At 46.6% G+C, this 20,163-nt stretch overlaps 2 protein-coding genes across 7 annotated transcripts; one reads left to right on the top strand and one right to left on the bottom strand.

Moving 5' to 3' along the window:
• Window positions 1–148: 148 nt before the first annotated feature.
• CTF1 (cardiotrophin 1) lies at window positions 149–18,219 on the top strand. 6 transcript variants are annotated; one of them, XR_012122226.1, is made up of 5 exons: window positions 149–260; window positions 1,435–1,553; window positions 2,381–2,779; window positions 7,472–7,654; window positions 11,647–18,219. XR_012122226.1 is itself a non-coding variant. In XM_037019474.2 (4 exons), the coding sequence occupies exons 1-4, from the start codon at window positions 236–238 to the stop codon at window positions 7,577–7,579; spliced, it is 651 nt and encodes a 216-aa protein (XP_036875369.1). In that variant the 5' UTR covers window positions 149–235; the 3' UTR covers window positions 7,580–8,053. The 6 variants fall into 6 exon arrangements, 3 of the variants coding, with proteins under 3 accessions (XP_036875369.1, XP_017498375.2, XP_036875373.1); XR_012122225.1 differs by having other exon boundaries at window positions 11,638–18,219; XR_012122227.1 differs by having other exon boundaries at window positions 163–260; window positions 1,438–1,553; window positions 11,638–18,219.
• Window positions 4,299–6,449, bottom strand: LOC108385428 (cardiotrophin-2; the record flags this gene model as incomplete). Its single annotated transcript, XM_017642875.3, has 2 exons — window positions 4,299–4,757; window positions 6,300–6,449. Coding segments are annotated over 2 exons (609 nt in total), but the record flags the coding sequence as incomplete, so codon positions are not given.
• Window positions 18,220–20,163: the final 1,944 nt, after the last annotated feature.

The raw sequence follows: 20,163 nt of genomic DNA, 5'->3' as shown, positions 1-20,163 counted from the left end.
CACAAACTGTCGCCCCCGTCAGGCCCCTTTCCCAAGGAGGCCGCGAAGTTAGGAGCTAGCTGAGCAGGGCCAAGAAATCCTGCCGGGGGCGCAGAGCGGGGAGGCGGGGCGAGGGGAATTGTTTGGGGTCTGAGCCTTGATTGGCTGCACCCGGGCCACGCCCCTACCCCATTCCCCCTGCTCCCCACCTTCGGAAGGGGGGCATGGAGACAACCGGGATCAGCCTGGGGCCAGCATGAGCCTAAGGGAGGGAAGTCTGGGTAAGGGCCTGAAGGTCTGAATGCTGGGTGTCCGAGGGGAGCAGGGGTCAGAAGGGCTGGAAGCTGGGTCTGGGTCCCCGCTATCCCCGAGGCCAGGAAGGGAGCGGCCTGAGCCGGGAAGCGGAGGGCCCCGGTGTCAGGTAACGAGCGAGTGCGCTGTGGGTGAACTATGGGAAGGGGAAATGCCAGAGTTTAGAGGCCGAGGGCTGTGCATTCAGGTACTTGGGCTCGGGGGTTAGATCACCAGTTCGAGTACACCCTGGGGTTGGACTGGGGTCGTGGCTGGGGCTTGACGTTTGGATCATCTGAGTATTGGGAAAGAATCAGAGATGGGGTCAGAGGGAGAGTAAGAGTTAGGAGAGGAAGTCTTTGGGCCACAGGAGCCAGTCACTGACAACAGGAGGCGAAAACCGAGGCTGTTAAAAGCTAGGGACAGGCGGTGGGAAACTCAGGCGGGGGGCGGGGGGCGGGGGGCGGGGCTGGAGTTACCGCGCCAGACTACACTCCCCAGCATGCCCCGGGCTCGCGCGCTGGGCATCTCGAGAAATGTAGCTGTCCGCTAGAGGCGCCGCCCTCTAAACTTGTGCTGGGGAAGGCCGGTCGCTGGATCGTTCCCAGCCCTACGCTTTGCAGAGGAGGGCCATCGGAGGAAATGGGACGTTGGTCTTCCAGTTCATAAAATGGGCTTAAAGGCACATTTTGATTTGAAGTCCTGTGTTTCAGTGAATAATGAATTCCACCAACAATCACTGAGGTACAGAGATATGGGAGCCCCACCTTCAAAGGGCTCCCAAACTGAGGCAGATTCACACAGATAAAAGCCATTAAAAGAACTACTTGGAAGTATGAATAAATGGCTTTAAGGAGAAGGAAGAAGTTCATTTAAAGGAGGGGTGAATCCGGAGGCTGCACTGGGAAGGCGATATTTTAATTTGGCTTTAATAAGATTTCAACAGTGATTCGGGGACAGAGAACATTTCAGGTAGAACAACCATTTGGCAAATGTCGGGTGCCTCATTATACCTCGGTTGGAATGGGGCAGAGCCGGCCTGTCTACAGGTCAGAGAATTCAAAGCAGAGCTTCTGAGTTCAGGAAGGAAGAGCCAGGCTGGAAGTAGTCAAGAAATAGGGGGTTGGGCTGCCACCCTTCATTCTGCTCCTCTTTTCCCACCAGAAGACCCACAGGCTGACTCTTCAATCTCATCTGTTCCCCACCTGGAGGCCAAGATCCGTCAAACACACAGTCTTGCCCACCTCCTTACCAAATATGCTGAGCAGCTGCTCCAGGAATATGTGAGTGGGGTTGGGGGTAGAGGTACCAGGGACCTGGGGAATAGGGAAGGACAGGTCACAGGGTCCTTGACCAACCATTTTCTCAACCTCATTTCCCAGCTATGGAAATTGGCCACACAGCAAATTCAGGAGGATCCTTTCTGTGCCCCAAATGCCCCTCCAACCGTCCGCCTCAGCTTGGAGATTCCCTCCTTGGTGCTTTAAGACAGGCATTCTGCGAGTGTGAAGAGAACTCTGGTCTGAAAGTCAGGAAACCTGGGGTCTAGGCTCTGTATAATATTATCATCCTACCTCTATGGACCTTGGTCTTCCCAACTGTAAAAGGAGACACTGAACAAGATGAGCTGTGAACTGTTCTACCTACGCTATGCAGAGAGGCCAAAACCAGGTTTCAAGCTGGAACAAAAATTCCATCCCCAGAGGGGGCTTTGACAGAGGGGAATCTGCTAACATATTTGGTTTTCCTGCCCAAGGAAAGAAGGGATTTCCCGAAGTTGATCTGGTGTAGTGTAAGGAGGGTACAGTTTTGAATATGAGTACCGTAGGCCTGCCAACTTGATGTGACCTTGATGACATTAAAATGACTTTAATGATAACATTAAAAATAATTATGTAACTTTTATGACGGAGGGTGGTAGGACCACAAAGCTAGTTCTATTATCCTACCATGCACTGTTTGTTTTGCGTTATCTCAAACACAGCATCTCTGTTAAAAGGAATGTCTCTTTTGCAAGATGAGGAAACTGAGGCCCGGAGAGGGTAGGTGGAGTCACTGCCCCCTACGCCGTCGCTCCTCCGGGAGCCCCCTGACGGCCATGTCTCCGCAGGTGCAGCACCAGGGAGACCCCTTCGGGCTGCCAGGCTTCGCGCCACCGCGGTTGCCGGTAGCCGGCCTGAGCGCCCCGGCATCGGGCCACGCGAGCCTGCCGGCGCAGGAGCGGCTGCGGCTTGACGCCGCGGCGCTGGCTGAGCTGTCGCCGCTGTTGGACTTTGTGCGCCGCCGCCAGGCCGAGCTGAACCCGCGCGCGGCGTGCCTGCTGCGGCGCCTGGAGGACGCGACGCTCCAGGCCCGGGCCCTAGGCGCCGCAGTTGAGGACGTGCTGTCCGCGCAGGGCTCCGAGACCCGAGGGCCCCGGCCCGAGCCCGCCGCTGCTCCAGCCGCCACCGCCGGCGTGTTCCCGGCCAAGGTGCTCGGGCTCCGCGTGTGCGGCCTCTACCGCGACTGGGTGAGCCGAACCGAGGGCGACCTGGGCCAGCTGGTGCCCGGGGGCCCAGGCTGAGCGCGGGCGCGGGGAGCAGCTCGCTGTCACCTCTAGAGTCTCTCTCCATCTCTATCAGTGTCTGATGTGCACGGACCGTCTCCATCCTCTGTGTGTCTGCCTTCTCTATTTGCTTTTTTGTGCTCTCTGTCTCTTTCTCTCTCTCGGTACCTCCTTGTCTCGGTATGTGACTTGCCATGTCCATCATTTTCCTGCTCTGTCCCCCACCCCCCACTTTTTCCCCATCGCTTGGCCCTGCCTCCATCTCTCTTAGTCTCCCACCATTACTCATCTCTGAGGGTCTTTTTGTCTCTTTTTCTCCATCTCTTGTCTCCCCATTGGCCCCATGTGAGCATGTGTACATCTCAGCTTCACCTGAAGGAGGGGACACTTCCTTGCTGTTTCCCTGTCCCTCTCTCTGACCTTTCCTGGGCTGTTGTGGGAAGGCTACTCCAGACAAATTTCAGCCACCTCCCCCAGGGGTCACTCCCTGGGCTGCCCTCCCCACCATCCCATCCCTTTGGGCCCTGCCCCCCTTTCCCTTTGATGTCCTTCCTCTCCTTCACTCCCCTCTGCCCTATCCCTGCACATCCCCTCCCCCAGGTCTGTGGAGAGAAAAAAATCAACACTTTTAAGAGTTTTATTTCTGAGAATAAATTAATTTTTTGTAAATAAAATGTTTAATAATAACAAAAAAATGCTAAAGTTATCAACATATGGACTTGTTGAAAATGGGGAGACACCTTTGAGAAGAATAAGATTCTTGGGTTGCATCCTGGTCCCCCAGACATAACCACAAGCCACAGTATTAATAGGAAATTCATGACAGCCCCAGGCCAGGGGTGCAATCTATCAACCCAGAACAGGAAGTGGATGTGTCCTGAGCAGGAAACAGATGTGACATGAGTCCTTAGTTTTCAAGAACTGGATTTCCATTGATCGGGAAGTTAAGTAAGCCCCATTAAGATGGGAAGTTGGAACAGTGATCACAGTCAGGGAGGTAGACTAGGGTAAGAAATGAACTCCAGCACGAAGAGAATCCTAACTGCTCAGAAAGTCCTAATCTTCATATAGGAAGCAAGGCAGCCCCTGGGCCTCCCCAAAATTACAGAAAGGGGAAAATCTCCAGGAGGGCTCAGAAAAGAGACCAACTGTCCTTTCCTTGCAGAGTGGGAAGTGAAGACTCTTAAAGAGGCACTTCTTGCCACCCAGGAAATAGGCAACCAGTACCACTGGATTGGGAATCCATGAAGTAATATCCATAGGGTCCCACCCAGATTTGGAAGGGAGGCTGTAGGACCTAGGCAGGAAGGCCTAGGCAATAGGAACTTGAGGCCTTGTTTCTAGGAAATATTCCCAAATACATGGCACATAAGCCCTGTCTGCTAGACAAGATTTATCTCCTTTCTAGCCAAGCATCAAGGCACAGAAGAGTCCACTGTGAAAGAAGAGATTTTGTAGCTTCTGATAGGAAATCCCACCACCTCTATCCAGGGTATTTGACCTTGAGCAAAGCCAAGTCCCTCACAGCTCGGTCTGTCCAGTGGCCATATTCCCGGGTCACTATATAGCCTCGACATTTCCTCTCGAAGGCTGAGGCCCCAAAGGGCACAAGCCCAAGAGTGTCCTCTTCAGGGGGGACGGGCAGGCCCAGAGCAGTCATGATGGTAGCCATGTTGCCCAGTAGACCTTGGGCCCTGAGTCTTGCAGCCCCAAGCTGAGCCAGCAGGATAGGACTGCCAGGGTTCAGATCTCTCTGGTCGTCCCCCACAAGCTGTAGGTGCTGGGTCAAGGCCAGGAAGGCCCCCTGAGCATGGCTCAGCCGCTCCCCATCATCCAAGGCATGCCAGGTCTTGAAGGAGATGGCAGCAGGAGGCAGGCTGCTGAGCTGGAGCTCAAGGGCTGAGAAGCCAGGGTCACTAAAGGGGCTGCCCTGGTACTGGAGCTGCATGAGGGACAGAGACAGACAGGAGTGAGGAGACCAAAGGAGTGCTCTGGGGCTCCCTGAACTTCACATCTGCCTTCTATGAGACTAGCATCTTCCCAGGGAGCAGTGCCTCTCACTACCTCTCAGAAAATTGGTGGGATGTGCTAGCACAGAGCTTGGGCTCTGTTAGGATCCAATTTAGATTCTTCCAAGTACAAGTTGTACAACTTTGATTCACAGCTTTAATAATTCCCATGTGGCAGTATTATCGTGAAGATGATAAGAAGTAATATACATAAAGCATTTAGCACAGTACCTAACATATAATAAGGGCATGATAAGCCACTGTTAATTAATATATTTATATTAATATGATGAACACTGATATCATGACCTATAAATCATCTATTGTAATATTCTCAATCTATATTGTCAATGTCATTATAGCCCTATACATTTCTATTTTATTTACAGCATTTAGTTATGTTTGTTAATTTTATTATACTCATTAATAAATAATTGTTAATATTATTAAATTTAGTTTAGCCTTCTCCATTAAAGTTCTTGCCTCTGTAGACCTCGAGCCACAGAATCTTAGTGCACACTGATAAAGCCCCTAATTGGTAGATCACCTAGTCCTAGATCCCCATTTTGCAGGTGGAGAAATTGAGGCTCAGGGTGCCCACAGCCACCCCTGGAACAATGGTAGATAGGGGACTGGAAACCAGATTTTACTAACTTCACAAGGGTCTGGAATATACTTCATTGGAGGCGTCAAACCCTGGAGCCACCAGGGGTAGGTCATGTAACCTGGGGAAGAAGACAGGCCTAAGATGGGGTCAGCAGACAGGAGCTTTGGTCAACAGGATCCCTGCACCTGTTTTAGACACATTCATATCCAAAATTTTAACAAGCACTGCATGGCTCAACTAGAAAACATCTGGGTCAGACCCAGTCACAGGCTGCCAGTCTGAACTTCTAGACAGTTGGTAGTGGGGTGTGGGGGGGGGCATTGGCATCTAATGCCACAGACCTGCTTTAAAATCCTGGCACTGCCAGTTATTAGCTATGTGACCTCTGGCAAATTATTCACCCTCTCTAAGACTCAGTTAACTTATCAGTAAAATAGATTATACTTCCATCTCAGAACTGTTTGAGGAGTCAGTAAGGTAATGGGATAGAGTACCCAGCATGGCACAAGGCTCAACTAGGCAAACAGCACGATGTGATTGTAGGAATAATCAGAACCCTGTAAAGCCCTTCCCTTTACAAGCTTCCTTTCAATCTTGTAACTGTTCTGAGAGGTCAGCAAAGGCAGGATCACCATTTTGTTTTGCAGATAAAGAAGCTGAGACCAAGAGAGAAGGAATGACTTTGTCCAAGGTCACTAGCTGTCAATGACAGCATTCTGTGGCTGTATCTCTAGTAGACAGTGCCCCTGGACCCTTAGACCCATTGGAAGAGTCTTCTCCTGGCCTTGTTCTGCTTCCCCTACCCAGGGCTGGGCCAGGAGGGCAGGTCCCTCTCCCTTCATCTCTGTTCATGCCCAGTGTCGCTCACGTAAGTCTGGAGCAGTGTAGATGTATTCTTCTGCATGTAGAGGGCCAGGCTGTAGGCTTGATTGATAGGCTCAGCTGGGGAGATGGGGGCCCCTGGACTGAGGGGTGGCAGCAGAAGGGTCAGCAGGCAGAGGGGGGCTGACAGAAGAAATCAGAGGTGAGCACCGAGTCCCTGACTCCACCTGCTTATTCATTCATTCTTCAAAACAACTCCTCAAATGGGTGCAGCCCTTATGACTTATAACAATCTGTGTATCCAAGTCAGGGTAGAATCATCCTATAAAGAGATTATTTCCAGCCCAGAACATTACCCTGAACTCCAGACCCATGTATTCAACTTCCTGCTTGACATTTTCCCTTGGATTTCAACCAGCAACTCAAACTTGAAATGTCCAATACTCAGCTCTATATCCCCACCCCTACCCACCTCCCCAAGTCTTCCCATCTCAGGTTATAGCACTTCCAGTCCTCCAGTTGCTCAGGTCAAAACCCTGGGGCGCTCTTTGATACCTTCTCTGTTTCTCTGCACATTCAGCCCTACAGCAAATCCTGTGGACTCTGCCCTTAAAACATAATCAGTTTAGGTCTCTGTTTTTTGATCTGAGTGCTTATGACAAGGATATGTTCACTTCATGAAAATTCATTGAGCTGTTCACTTGTGACTTGTGCAGTTTTCTGTAATTTGTTATTTTCGGTGAAAAATCTTAAATGATGAAAAGATATATCCAGAATCTAACTACTCCTCTCCTTCCACTGCTACCACCAGCATGTCTCCCCAGACTATTACAGTCACCTCCCCACTGGTCTCTGCTCCCACCCTTGCCTCCCCTCTCCCCTCCACAACGCCCCATATCCAAGGTCCCTCCTCTGTCCGAAACGTCCTGTGGCTCCCACCTCACCCAGTGAAACCAAAGTCCTCCATGTGGCCTAGAAGTCCTGTGCCTCTGCACTGGCCTCCTTTCTGTTCTGCAGCCTTTCCCACTCAGGCCTTGCCCCTTGCTGGGCCCTGCCAGAACTACCCTCCAAACCTTTCCAAGGCTTGGCCTCTTCAGATAAGCTGTCCTGACAGCATATAAGAAGCCCTTCCCTCTCCCTGATTTAGTCTTCAGAGCCTTGCTCTTTGAAGCTACCTGATTTATTTGTCTACTTGCTTGTCATTGTCTCTTCCCTTAGAATGTTGACTCCAGGAAAGAGGAAACCTCACCTGGTTCATTCACTGCTGGTTCCCCAGCACCTAGCACAGAGCTTAAATACTTGTTGAGTGAATTAATGCTGCTATGAACATCCTTACCCTGACCTCTTCGGGCACTGTTGAAAGTGGAAATATCTGGATTGGAGGCTATGCTCATTTTAAATGTGAGTAAATGCTGACAAATTGTCTTCTTAAGGTCAGGCCTAGTTTGTGTTTCCACCAACAGCGTGAGGCTCAGGGAGGAGGGAAATTACCTACGGTCACCAGCAGGAAGAGATGGAGATAAGAAGCAAAGCAGAATGGACTTTTTTGTGCCCGTTTTCACATTCCTGAGTTCTCAGAAGTTCAGAATTTAAAGGCTGAAAGTGAAGGCCCATTCATTCATTCATTCATTCATTCAACAAACTTGAATCCTTGCACTCACCTTCTTTCACATTGGCATTATAATTTACTTACTAATTATGTGTATTGTCTGTCTGCAGAATGAAATCTCCATGAGACCATAGATTTTTGTCTGTTCACTGCTGTATCCCCAAATACTATCTAGCACATAATAGGCACTCAATAAATATTTCTTCAATTAATGAATGAAAGATTAATGCAGTCATCTGTGTGTAAGAATTTAGAGTTTCCCAGCATATACAAAGATAGCCAGGCACATGAGTTCAGTGGGCCAGAGGTCCCAGGCAGTACTCTACCCACCCACCCTCAGTCTTGGTCCTGGTACCCAGTCTCCCTCACTCACCCAGCAGACAGCTCATGCTCTTTCCTTGGCTCCTTCCTCTCTGAAGTCTCTAGGTTGTTCTAGGGCACCTGTCTTTCTTCCCCTCAGGTAGCTTTATAGCTGGGGCTGAGCCCTGGGGCCGCCCAGGAGGGAGGGAAGAAGTCACACCCTGGGTTGGGGGGACAGGTGCAGAAGCCCCAGAAACAGGGAATAGGCAGGGAAAGGGACACTGAGGTGACACCTTAGTCCCCACAGCCCCCAAAGTCGACCTTAAACCCTAGTTGTTGGGAGGGAGGGGGCAAGGGCGGGGAGGGGATTATAGGGGGACAAAGGGGCCGCCCTGCTCCCTGCTGCTCTGCACGTCCTGGGATCCAGTTTCCCGTGAGGAGGCGGCCCCCTGCTCCGCCCCATGGGGACCCAGGCATTGGGCCTTGGCTTCCAAGGAGTTTGGAAAAGGGACAGGAGGGGTGGCATGTGAGTGACATCACCCAAACCCAGGTGCACCCTTAGACACAGGAGCATGAGCATGTCTGCACACATGTTGGCACATGGGCACACACATGCTAGACGTGCACACACTTAAATACATTCATTCATTCAAGTGTACATTGGCACCTACTGTGTGCTGGTCCCTGTTCCAGGTGCTGGGATAGAGCAGGGAATAAATCAGACAGAAATCCATGCCCTCATGGAGATGACTTTCTAACAGACATGCTTACACACGTGTTGTAGCACACACATACATCAGACCTACACATGTTAGAGAAAGCCAGACAGAGCAGACACACATATACATGGGGTGTGCATGCATCATGGCCACAGTGCATGCACACAGACATGAGTGCAGCCAGGGGTTAGGAGATCTAGCCATGTCTCAGTCTTGCTATCCTGGGAGATCTTGGGCCGGTGGTTGCCCTCTACCCAAACACAGCACACACAGACATACACATGCACCTGAGAACCTTCTGCCCAGGGAAGCCTTGTGGCAGATTGGGAGGGCAGGGAGACAGGTACTGGGTTCTGGACCCTCTCCAGAGCTCCCTCTGTATCTCCATAGGGGAGCAGTGTTCCGCAATTCTCAGCCCCTGTTCATCGGCTGCATCAGAGAGTGGTCAGTCATACCCCCACCCTGTTTCCTTCCTTTTTGCGGTGGAATACTCTCCTCCCTCCTGCCCTGTTTGGGGCTGGTGTGGAGGGAGGAGGCCCACCCCTTCCCGTGAAAACAGGAGATACATTGTTCATTCATTCACCCATGTATACATTCAATCAGCAGATATTGACAGAGCACCTACCTGGAGGCTGGCTCTGGGATAAATAATAAGGCTGGTCAGGTCCCTTCATCCCAGGTGTGGTCTAGTTGGGCAGACCACCAAACATGTGATCTGATACCAAACCGCATTTCCTAAAGCAGTGAGGTGTGAGAATAAGCCAAAATAGGTTGATGTGATTAGCTGGGGATGGAAGAGACTCAGATAAGGAGCCTGAGGAGGCCCAGAGAGAGGCAGTTACTTACCTGGGGTCACACAGCAAGGCCAGGACAGAGCCTAGACATTGGTCCCCAGCATCGGATTGGGCCTGGAGTGTCTCAGATATGAACTGTGAGCTGAAGGAGGGAGGAGGCTGAGAGAAGGACAGGTTGTGAGGCATGGGATCCTAAATTGGGTCTCCAAGGCTAGGGGCTACAAGAACAACCAGGCAGGGCCTGTACTGAGCAGGCAGTGATATCAGGGGATTAGACTGGGCCCATTGAGTGGGTGCACTGAGATGTGGGCCAGAACAGGTAGTGGAGGAAGAGAAGGAGGAGGAGGAGTACAGGAGGGGAGGAGAAGAGGGAGGCAGTTACTCTATCTGGTGCTATTCTCAGGCAGACAGGATGTGGGGCTAGGCCTCACTGGACAGGACAGGCTCACCCTTACCCAACCCCCCACCCCCACCTCCTTCTCAGGGGCTTTGCTTCCTCTCTCTCTGGTCCTTCATAGCTAGAGGAATTGGCCCCCAGCCCAGGCCCAGCTTCCTCCCCAGGCAGAAGTCTGTCCTGGCAGAGATCATCAGCTCCCCTGCCCCATGTACAAAGAAGACACCTCAGTGAGTTGTCTGAGGAAGACAGGAGCATAATGGTTCCAAGTGGGAGCTCTACAAAGCCAAGCTGAGGAATCTGGTCTGCTGAGAGCATGTGATGTCAGGGAATGCCCACGTCAGGGTCTTGATGGGGTAGCTGGCCCAAGGGGCAGAAAGGATGCGTGAAGAAAGGCCCTCAACACAGGACTACCAGGGTGAGGAGCACAGCCCATTCCATTCATTGATTCCATGAGCCTTTGCACCACCATTCCAGAGACTGGGATGGTGGTGAACCCAAGAGCGAGGGTTCCTGCCCTCCTGGATCACACAGCCTTTCAGCTCAACCTTCTTCACTGTCATCACTAACATTTCTTGAGCGCTCACTAGGGGCCTGGTGTTGTTCTAAACTCTCTCTGTACATTAACTCATGTTTCCTTTACAAAACCCCATGGAGTGGATAGTACTGTTTCTCCACTTTACAGATGAGGAGATGGAGGCACAGCAAGGTTAAGTGATTCATTCAGGGTCACACAGTTAGTAGGGAGCAGTAGTAGGATTTGAGCTCAGGTTCCAGAGCCAGGGCTCTATACTGTTATTACCATCTCTAGTCTCTGGGGTATGACACTTTCCAGTCTATGAGCCCTTTCCACAGCCCTTGTCACTCTGAGTTCCCATCAGGGTTATCTGACAAGGGGCTCTCATTCCTATGTTGCAGATGAGATGCAGGGGAAGGAAAAAGAATCACATTTCTTAGCCTCTGTTATGGTCCAGTCACTTTACATACATAGACATTATTCCATTTAATCCTTAGAACAACCCTGTGAAGTAGGTCTTATGATTATTACCCCCCCCCTTTTACAGAGGATGTTCAGAGGGGTTCAGTGGCTTGCCAAGAATACAGAGAGAATGAATTGTAGAGGCCTTGAAAATCAGGACTGGCTCCAATGTCCAGGCTGTTCTCTAAAATTCCCGGTTGTAGCTCCTCTGCTCTCCCATCTGCTGTTGCCATGCTGGGACATGTAGTTGGACACCATGATGACCAAGATGGAGACACAGATTCCCCAGTGCTCTGCCTGTATGTTTACCACTTAGGTGATCCGCTGGAACATATCCAGATATTACAATGAGTTTTAATTGTAAATGAGCAAGTACTATAGCTGTGGCATGATAGGGCTTGGTAATCAGGGACTCAATCATTCAGAGATGGGGGCTAAGATCAACCCAGCAGCAAGCTATGGAGACCAGTGGAAATACCAGCTGAAGCCAGGGGTAGAAGGGAAGAGGGAGGGCTAGACTTAGTGAGTGACAGAGGAAGGAGATGATGACCACCAGTTAAGGTTCTAGAACTAATTTTCCTCTTCTAAGTTTACCCAGAATTGTGACCAATCAGAATCTGGAGAAGCTGCACCAGGATCGAGTGGACTTCATGGGAAAAGCAACTAGATCTGAGCAGTGCGAAGGTGAACTGTAGTGCACACTGTTGGTGCCCTATCCTGCTCCCTTCACCAATAGTACATCCATCAATCCATTGTCCAGTTGCGTCTTCCTCTGGAGAACTGCTCAGCATCCTTCCTCCTGGCAGACCTTGGCCAATGACAGACTGGCACATATGTATAAAAGGTCTTACCTCCATGTGGAACTAACTTGGTGGTGCAATTTGGGCTCCATAGCTTTCTCTGGGATCAGACCAAAGATGGTTGCCAGCCGAAACCACATTCTTGCTCAGCTTTTCCTCACTTTCCTATTACGATGACCTTATTATCCTTCTTCTGAAAACACTTCCCCAGTCACTTTGTCAAGAATCCCCATTTTGGGCTTTGGGAACCTAATGTAAGGCAAATCCCTTTCTAACATCTTTTTTAAAAAAAAGATAGAGGACATTGTTTTAGGATCATGGGAAGATGGCGGCATGAGTAGTTCAGTGCAAATCTCCTCCCCAAAATGTATATATTTATGAAAATACAAAAATACAACATTCCTAAAAGAGACACCAGTGGATGCAGTACAACAGCCAGGATACATATACATCTGCGAGAACTCAACATCACACGAAGGGGGTAAGATACAAGCCACGGCCAGGTGGGACCCGAACGCTCCCCAACCCCAGAACCCACCAGGAAGAAAGGAGTCAGAATGGGGAGGGAGTGGAAGCCCAGGACTGCTAAACAACCAGCTCTAGAAATCTGCACCAGGAGCGCAGACACAAGATGCACAGGGTGCTGGATATTAGAGAAACAGAAAAGCAAAACCTGCATGCAGTTCCCTGCAACCAGCGCCCCTGAGACAAAAGAAAAGCAAGTTCTTTTTGCACGTCTTAAAGAGACAGGGACCCCACAGCTGGACGAAGTCATCCTGACACACTTAGCCAGCATCTGGGAATCCCGGGAATTTTAAGCGCCCTAAACCCCTGGGCAGCAGCACAGCTCTGAAGCCCCTCATGGCACTAAGCAGCCTGCCAGTCATTCCCCCAACAGGTGCAGACACTGGCACACCAGCCCAGTAGTGGGAGAGTGGCAGCGTGCGTCAGGGGCAGCAGCGCCGGAGGGGACCAGGAGTGGCTCTTGTGGGCTGGCGGTGCCAGAGAGGATTCGGAGCGGCTTGTACGAGCCCGCCATAGCGGCGACCAAACAGCCCAGAAGCGGCCCACAAGCGCCGGCAGTAGTGGCGCCAGAGGAGCCTGGAAGAGGTCCTCGCGGGAGAGGCCCACGCACTCCTGCAGCAGTGCCAGAGGGAGCAGCTGCACTCCCAGCAGCTGACCAGAATCCCAGCCTGATGCACAGCCACCTAGGCCAGACCCAAAGGCCGCTGCTGGCACACAGCTGCCCAGCAGGGGCGCCGCTATTGCGGAGGAGCGCACCTGGTGTGCCTGCCACTCCCTGCAGGGCTCCATGCTGCTCTGACGGAGACCCCACCCACAGCCTATGGGATTAACCCAGTGGCTGCTCCAGGAGTGCAGGTAACCGACACAGGCAGCAGAGAAGGGCAAGGCATCCAGAAAGCAGGAAAGGACTTTCTTCTCCCAGCTGACACACCCGCAACCTGCCTACAGCCACTGCTATCACCATGAAAAGGCAAAAAAATTGAGTCCAGTCCAAAATAGTTCAGACAACACCTGAGAGAGGATCTACAGAGACAGATCTAACCAGTCTCCCTGAAAAAGAATTCAAAATAAAAATCATAAACATGCTGACAGAGCTGCAGAGAAATATACAAGAGCTAAGGAATGACATCTGGAGGGAGATTACAGAAATGAAACAATCTCTGGAAGGATTTATAAGCAGAATGGATAAGATGCAAGAGGCCATTGATGGAATAGAAACCAGAGAACAGGAACACATAGAAGCAGATTCAGAGAGATAAAAGGATCTCCAGGAATGAAACAATATTAAGATAACTGTGTGACCAATCCAAAAGGAACAATATCTGCATTATAGGGGTACTAGAAGAAGAAGAGAGAGAAAAAGGGATAGAAAGTGTCTGTGAAGAAATAATTGCTGAGAACTTCCCTAAACAGGGGGAGGAAATAGTTGCTAAGAATACAGAGGCACACAGAACTCCCGAGAGACGGGACCCAAAGAGGACAACACCAAGACACATAATAATTAAAATGGAAAAGATCAAAGACAAGGACAGAGTATTAAAGGCATCCAGAGAGAGAAAAGGTCACATACAAAGGAAAACCCATCAAGCTACCATCAGACTTCTCAAAAGAAAACTTACAGGCCAGAAGAGAATGGCATGATATATTTAATGCAATGAAACAGAAGGGCCTTGAACCAACAATACTGTAGCCAGCACGATTATCATTTAAATATGAAGGAGGGATTAAACAGTCCCCAGACAAGCAAAAGTTGAGGGAATTTGCCTCCCACAAACCACCTCTTCAGGGTATTTTAGAGGGACTGCTCTAGATGTGAACACTCCTAAAAAGAGCACAGAACAAAAGGCCCAACATATGAAGAATGGAGGAGGAGGAATAAGAAGGGAGAGAAATGATCATCAGACTGTGTTTATAATAGCTCAATAAGTGAGTTAAGTTAGACAGTGAGGTAGTAAAGAAGCTAACCTTGAACCTCTGGTAACCGTGTATCTAAAGCCTGCAATGGCAATAAGTACATATCTTTCAATAAATACTCTAAATGTAAATGGACTGAATGCACCAATCAAAAGACACAGAGTAACAGAATGCATAAAAAAGCAAGAACCATCTTATGCTGCTTAAAAGAGACTCACCTCAAACCCAAAGACATGCACAGATTAAAAGTCAAGGGATGGGAAAAGATATTTCATGCAAACAACAGGGAGAAAAAAGCAGGTATTGCAATACTAGTATCAGACAAAATAGACTTCAAAACAAAGAAAGTAACAAGGGATAAAGAAGGACATTACATAATGATAAAGGGCTCAGTCCAACAAGAGGATATAACCATTATAAACATATATTCCCCCAATACAGGAGCACTAATATATGTGAAACAAATACTAACAGAATTAAAGAAGGAAATAGGATGCAATGCATTCATTTTGGGAGGTGTCAACACACCACTCGCTCCAAAGGACAGATCCACCAGACAGAAAATAACTAAGAACACAGAGGCACTGAACAACACAGTAGAACAGATGGACCTAATAGACATCTATAGAACTCTACATCCAAAAGCAACAGGATACACATTCTTCTCAAGTGCACATGGAACATTCTCCAGAATAGACCACATACTAGGCCTCAGTAAATTCCAAAAGATTGAAATCCTACCAACCAACTTTTCACACCACAAAGGTATAAAACTAGAAATAAATTGTACAAAGAAAGCAAAAGGGCCCACAAACACATGGAGGCTTAACAACATGCCCCTAAATAATCAATGGATCAATGACCAAATTAAAATGGAGATCCAGCAATATACAGAAACAAATGACAACAAAAACACAAAGCCCCAACTTCTGTGGGATGCAGCAAAAGCAGTCTTAAGAGGAAAGCATATAGCAATCCAGGCATATTTAAAGAAGGAAGAAAAATCCCAAATGAATAGTCTAATGTCACAATTATCAAAATTGGAAAATGAAGAACAAATGAGGTTTAAGGTCAGCAGAAGGATGGACATAATAAAGATCAGAGAAGAAATAAATAAAATTGAGAAGAATAAAACAATAGAAAAAATCAATGAAACCAAGAGCTGGTTCTTCAAGAAAAAAAACAAAATAGATAAGCCTCTAGCCAGACTTATTAAGAGAAAAAGAGAGTCAACACACATCAACAGAATCAGAAATGAGAAAGGAAAAATCACAACGGACCCCACAGAAATACAAAGAATTATTAAAGAATACTATGAAAACCTATATGCTAACAAGCTGGAAAACCTAGGAGAAATGGAAACAGAAAACCTAAACAGACCAATTACCAGCAACGAAATTGAAGCGGTAATCAAAAAACTACCCAAGAACAAAACCCCCGGGCCAGATGGATTTACCTAGGAATTTTATCAGACATACAGAGAAGACGTAATACCCATTCTCCTTAAAGTTTTCCCAAAAATAGAAGAGGAGGGAATACTCCCAAACTCCTTCTATGAAGCCAACATCACCCTAATACCAAAACCAGGCAAAGACCCCACCAAAAAAGAAAACTACAGACCAATATCCCTGATGAACGTAGATGCAAAAGTACTCAACAAAATATTTGCAAAACGAATTAAAAAATACATCAAAAGGATCATACACCATGACCAACTGGGATTCATCCTAGGAATGCAACGATGGTACACCATTCGAAAATCCATCAACATCATCCACCACATCAACAAAAAGAAGGACAAAATGGACATGATCATCTCCATAGGTGCTGAAAAAGCATTCGACAAAATTCAACATCCATTCACGATAAAAACTCTCAACAAAATGGGCATAGAGGGCAAGTACCTCAACATAATAAAGGCCATATATGATAAACCCACAGCTAACATCATACTGAACAGCAAGAAGCTGAAAGCTTTTCCTCTGAGATAGGGACCAAGACAGGGATGCCCACTCTCCCCACTGTTATTCAACATAGTACTGGAGATCCTAGCCACGGCAATTAGACAAAACAAAGAAATACAAGGAATCCAGATTGGTAAAGAAGAAGTCAAACTGTCACTATTTGCAGATGACATGATACTGTACATAAAAAAATCTAAAGACTCCACTCCAAAACTACTAGAACTGATATTGTAATACAGCAAAGTTGCAGGATACAAAATTAACACACAAATCTGTGGCTTTCGTATACACTAACAATGAACTAATAGAAAGAGAAATCAGGAAAACAATTCCATTCACAATAGCATCAAAAAGAATAAAATACCTAGGAATTGAAAGACCAAGGAAATGAAAGATCTATATCATGAAAACTATAAGACACTCTTAAGAGAAATTAAAGAGGACACTAATAAATGAAAACATCCCATGCTCCTGGCTAGGAAGAATTAATATTGTCAAAATGGCCATCCTGCCCAAAGCAACATACAGATTCGATGCAATCCCTATCAAATTACCAACAGCATGCTTCAATGAACTGGAACAAATAGTTCAAAAATTCACATGGAAACACCAAAGACCCCAAATAGCCAAAGGAATCCTGAGAAGGAAGAATAAAGTGGGGAGGGGATCTCACTCCCCAACTTCAGGCTCTACTACAAAGCCATAGTAATCAAGACAATTTGGTACTGGCACAAGAACAGAGGCACAGACCAGTGGAACAGAAAAGAGACTCCAGACATTATCCCAAACATACATGGCCAATTAATATACGATAAAGGAGCCATGGACATACAATGGGGAAATGACAGTCTCTTCAACAGATGGTGCTGGCAAAACTGGACAGTTACCTGTAAGAGAATGAAACTGGATCACTGTCTAACCACATACACAAAAGTAAATTTGAAATGGATCAAAGACCTGAATGTAAGTCATGAAACCATAAAACTGTTAGAAAAAAACATAGGCAAAAATCTCTTGGACATAAACATGAGTGACTTCTTCATGAACATATCTCCCCAGGAAAGGGAAACAAAAGCAAAAATGAACAAGTGGGACTATATGAAGCTGAAAAGCTTCTGTACAGCAAAGGACACCATCAATAGAACAAAAAGGCATCCTACACTATGGGAGAACATATTCATAAATGACAGATCCAACAAAGGGTTGACATCCAAAATATATAAAGAGCTCACACAACTCAACAAACGAAAAGCAAATAATCCAATTAAAAAATGGGCAGAGGAGCCGAACAGACAGTTCTCCAAAGAAGAAATTCAGATGGCCAACAGACACATGAAAAGATGCTCCACATCGCTTGTCATCAGAGAAATGCAAATTAAAACCACAATGAGATATCACCTCACACCAGTAAGGATCGCCGTCATCAAAAAGACAAACAACAACACATGTTGGCGAGGTTGTGGAGAAAAGGGAACCCTCCTACACTGCTGGTGGGAATGTAAACAAACTAGTTCAACCATTGTGGAAAGCAGTACAGAGGTTCCTCAAAATAGAAATACCATTTGACCCAGGAATTCCACTTCTAGGAATTTACCCTAAGAATGCAGCACTCCAGTTTGAAAAAGATAGATGCACCCCTATGTTTATCGCAGCACTATTTACAATAGCCAAGAAATGGAAGGAACCTAAATGTCCATCAGTAGATGAATGGATAAAGAAGATGTGGTACATATACACAATGGAATATTACTCAGTCATAAGAAAAAAACAGATCCTACCATTCGCAACAACATGGATGGAGCTAGAGGGTATTATGCTCAGTGAAATAAGCCAGGCAGAAATGGACAAGTACCAAATGATTTCACTCATATGTGGAGTATAAGAGCAAAGGAAAACTGAAGGAACAAAACAGCAGCAGAATCACAGAACCCACGAATGGACTAACAGTTACCAAAGGGAAAGGAACTGGGGAGGATGGGTGGGAAGGGAGGGATAAGGGTGGAGAAAAAGAAAGAGGGCATTACGGTTAGCATGTATAGTGTGGGGGGTGGGGCACGGGGAGGGCTGTGCAACACAGAGAAGACAAGTAGTGATTTTACAGCATCTTACTATGCAGATGGACAATGACTGTGAAGGGGTATGTGGGGGGGACTTGGTGATGGGGGGAGCCTAGTAAACATAATGTTCTTCATGTAATTGTAGATTAAAGATACCAAAATAATAAATAAATAAAGATAAAGTGATAGATAAAATATTTAAGTGTGAAAGAGATCTGTTACATTGTTAAACAAAGATATAGAAAATTAAAAGCTTGGGCTTGCAACATTATAACAGCCAAGACACAGAAACAACCTAAGTGTCCATGACAGATGAGTGGATAAAGAAAATGTATAGACCTACAACAGAGTACCATTCAGCCATTAAAAAAAAGGAAATCCTGCTATTTGCAACAACATGAATGCATCTTAAGGGCATTATACTAAGTAAAATAAGTCAGACAGAGAAAGACAAGTAGTGTATGACCTCATTTGTATGAAGAATCTCAAAAATGCAAACTCATGGAAAAAGAGATCAGATTTGTGACTGCCAGAAGTAGGGGGTGGGAGGTGGGAGAATTCTGTGAAGCTAGTCAAAAGACACAAACTTCCAGTTATAAGATAAGCAAATACTGACGATGTGATGTACAGAATGGTAACTATAGTTAGCACAGCTATATGGTATTATTTGAAAGTTGCTAAGAGAATAAATCCTAAAAGTTCTTATCAGAGGGAAAAAAATAGTTTTTTTGTAACTATATGAGGTGATGGATGTTAACTAAAGTTATTGTGGTAATCATTTCCCTATATATATATATATATATATATATATATATATATATATATATGTTAATGCCTTATGCTATACACCTTTAATTTATACAGTGATATATGTTAATTATATCTTGATTAAACTGAAGAAAAATAAAATAAAATATAAGCTGCATCTAAGGGAAAGCCTTCTGAAACAAGTCACAATACAATACCCATAAAGTATAAAGTAAAATAAATTTAAATACATTTCTCTCTTCCTTTTTTTTTTTTTTTTTTTGCTGTTAAGTACACCTAGATATTGTTCGTGGTCACTGACATGCACTCTCTCACAATACAGAACACTAATGGGTTATGCCTCCATGAACACTTTCACCAGTATCCTGATGATTTTAGAATAATGTTCATAAATTCTTTGACATGCCTTCCTTCAAAAGGAGGAGGCTGAATTCTTCTGCACTTGAATGTGTGCTCATTCTAGTGACTTGCTAGTAACAACAGAATGTGGCATAGGGGATGTTGTGTGGCTTCTGAGGCTAGGTCATAAGAATTGTCTCTTTGAATACTTGCCCTTGAGACCCAGGACCCATGTTGCAAAGAATCCCTGGCCACGTGAGAGGCCACATGTGTAGGTGTTCTGGCTAACCGTCCCAGGCTAGCCCTCAGCCAGTAGCCAGCATTAATAACTACACATGTGAGTGAATGAACCTTCAGATGACTCCAGCTCTGAGCTTTTGAGTCTTCTAGCTGAGATCCCAAACACTGTGGAGCAGACACAAGCCATCCCTACTGTGCCCTGACTGAATATCTGACCCACAGAAACCATGAGAGATCATAAAGTATTGTGGTTGTTTAAAGCCACTAAATTTAGGAAACAGTAGATAACTAAAACACAAACAGCATGAAATAAAATACATAAAAATGAAGAGCAAATGAATGACAGACACAAAAGCAATTTGCAGAAAGAATCCAGATTGTTCAAAACACAAAGTAAACCCAAAGTTTTTAACACTCAGACTTCTTAGTATTTCTTAAACCTTCAACACTTCATATGCAACCGAGCTGGTTTTCTCATAAATAAGTGTAAGTTGTGTTAAATATGTGA

Source organism: Manis javanica, chromosome 10, assembly GCF_040802235.1.
Source record: "Manis javanica isolate MJ-LG chromosome 10, MJ_LKY, whole genome shotgun sequence".
Taxonomy (NCBI): domain Eukaryota; kingdom Metazoa; phylum Chordata; class Mammalia; order Pholidota; family Manidae; genus Manis; species Manis javanica.
The sequence above is the reverse complement of the archived record's forward strand: the minus strand, read 5'-3'. Positions and strand labels throughout refer to the sequence as shown.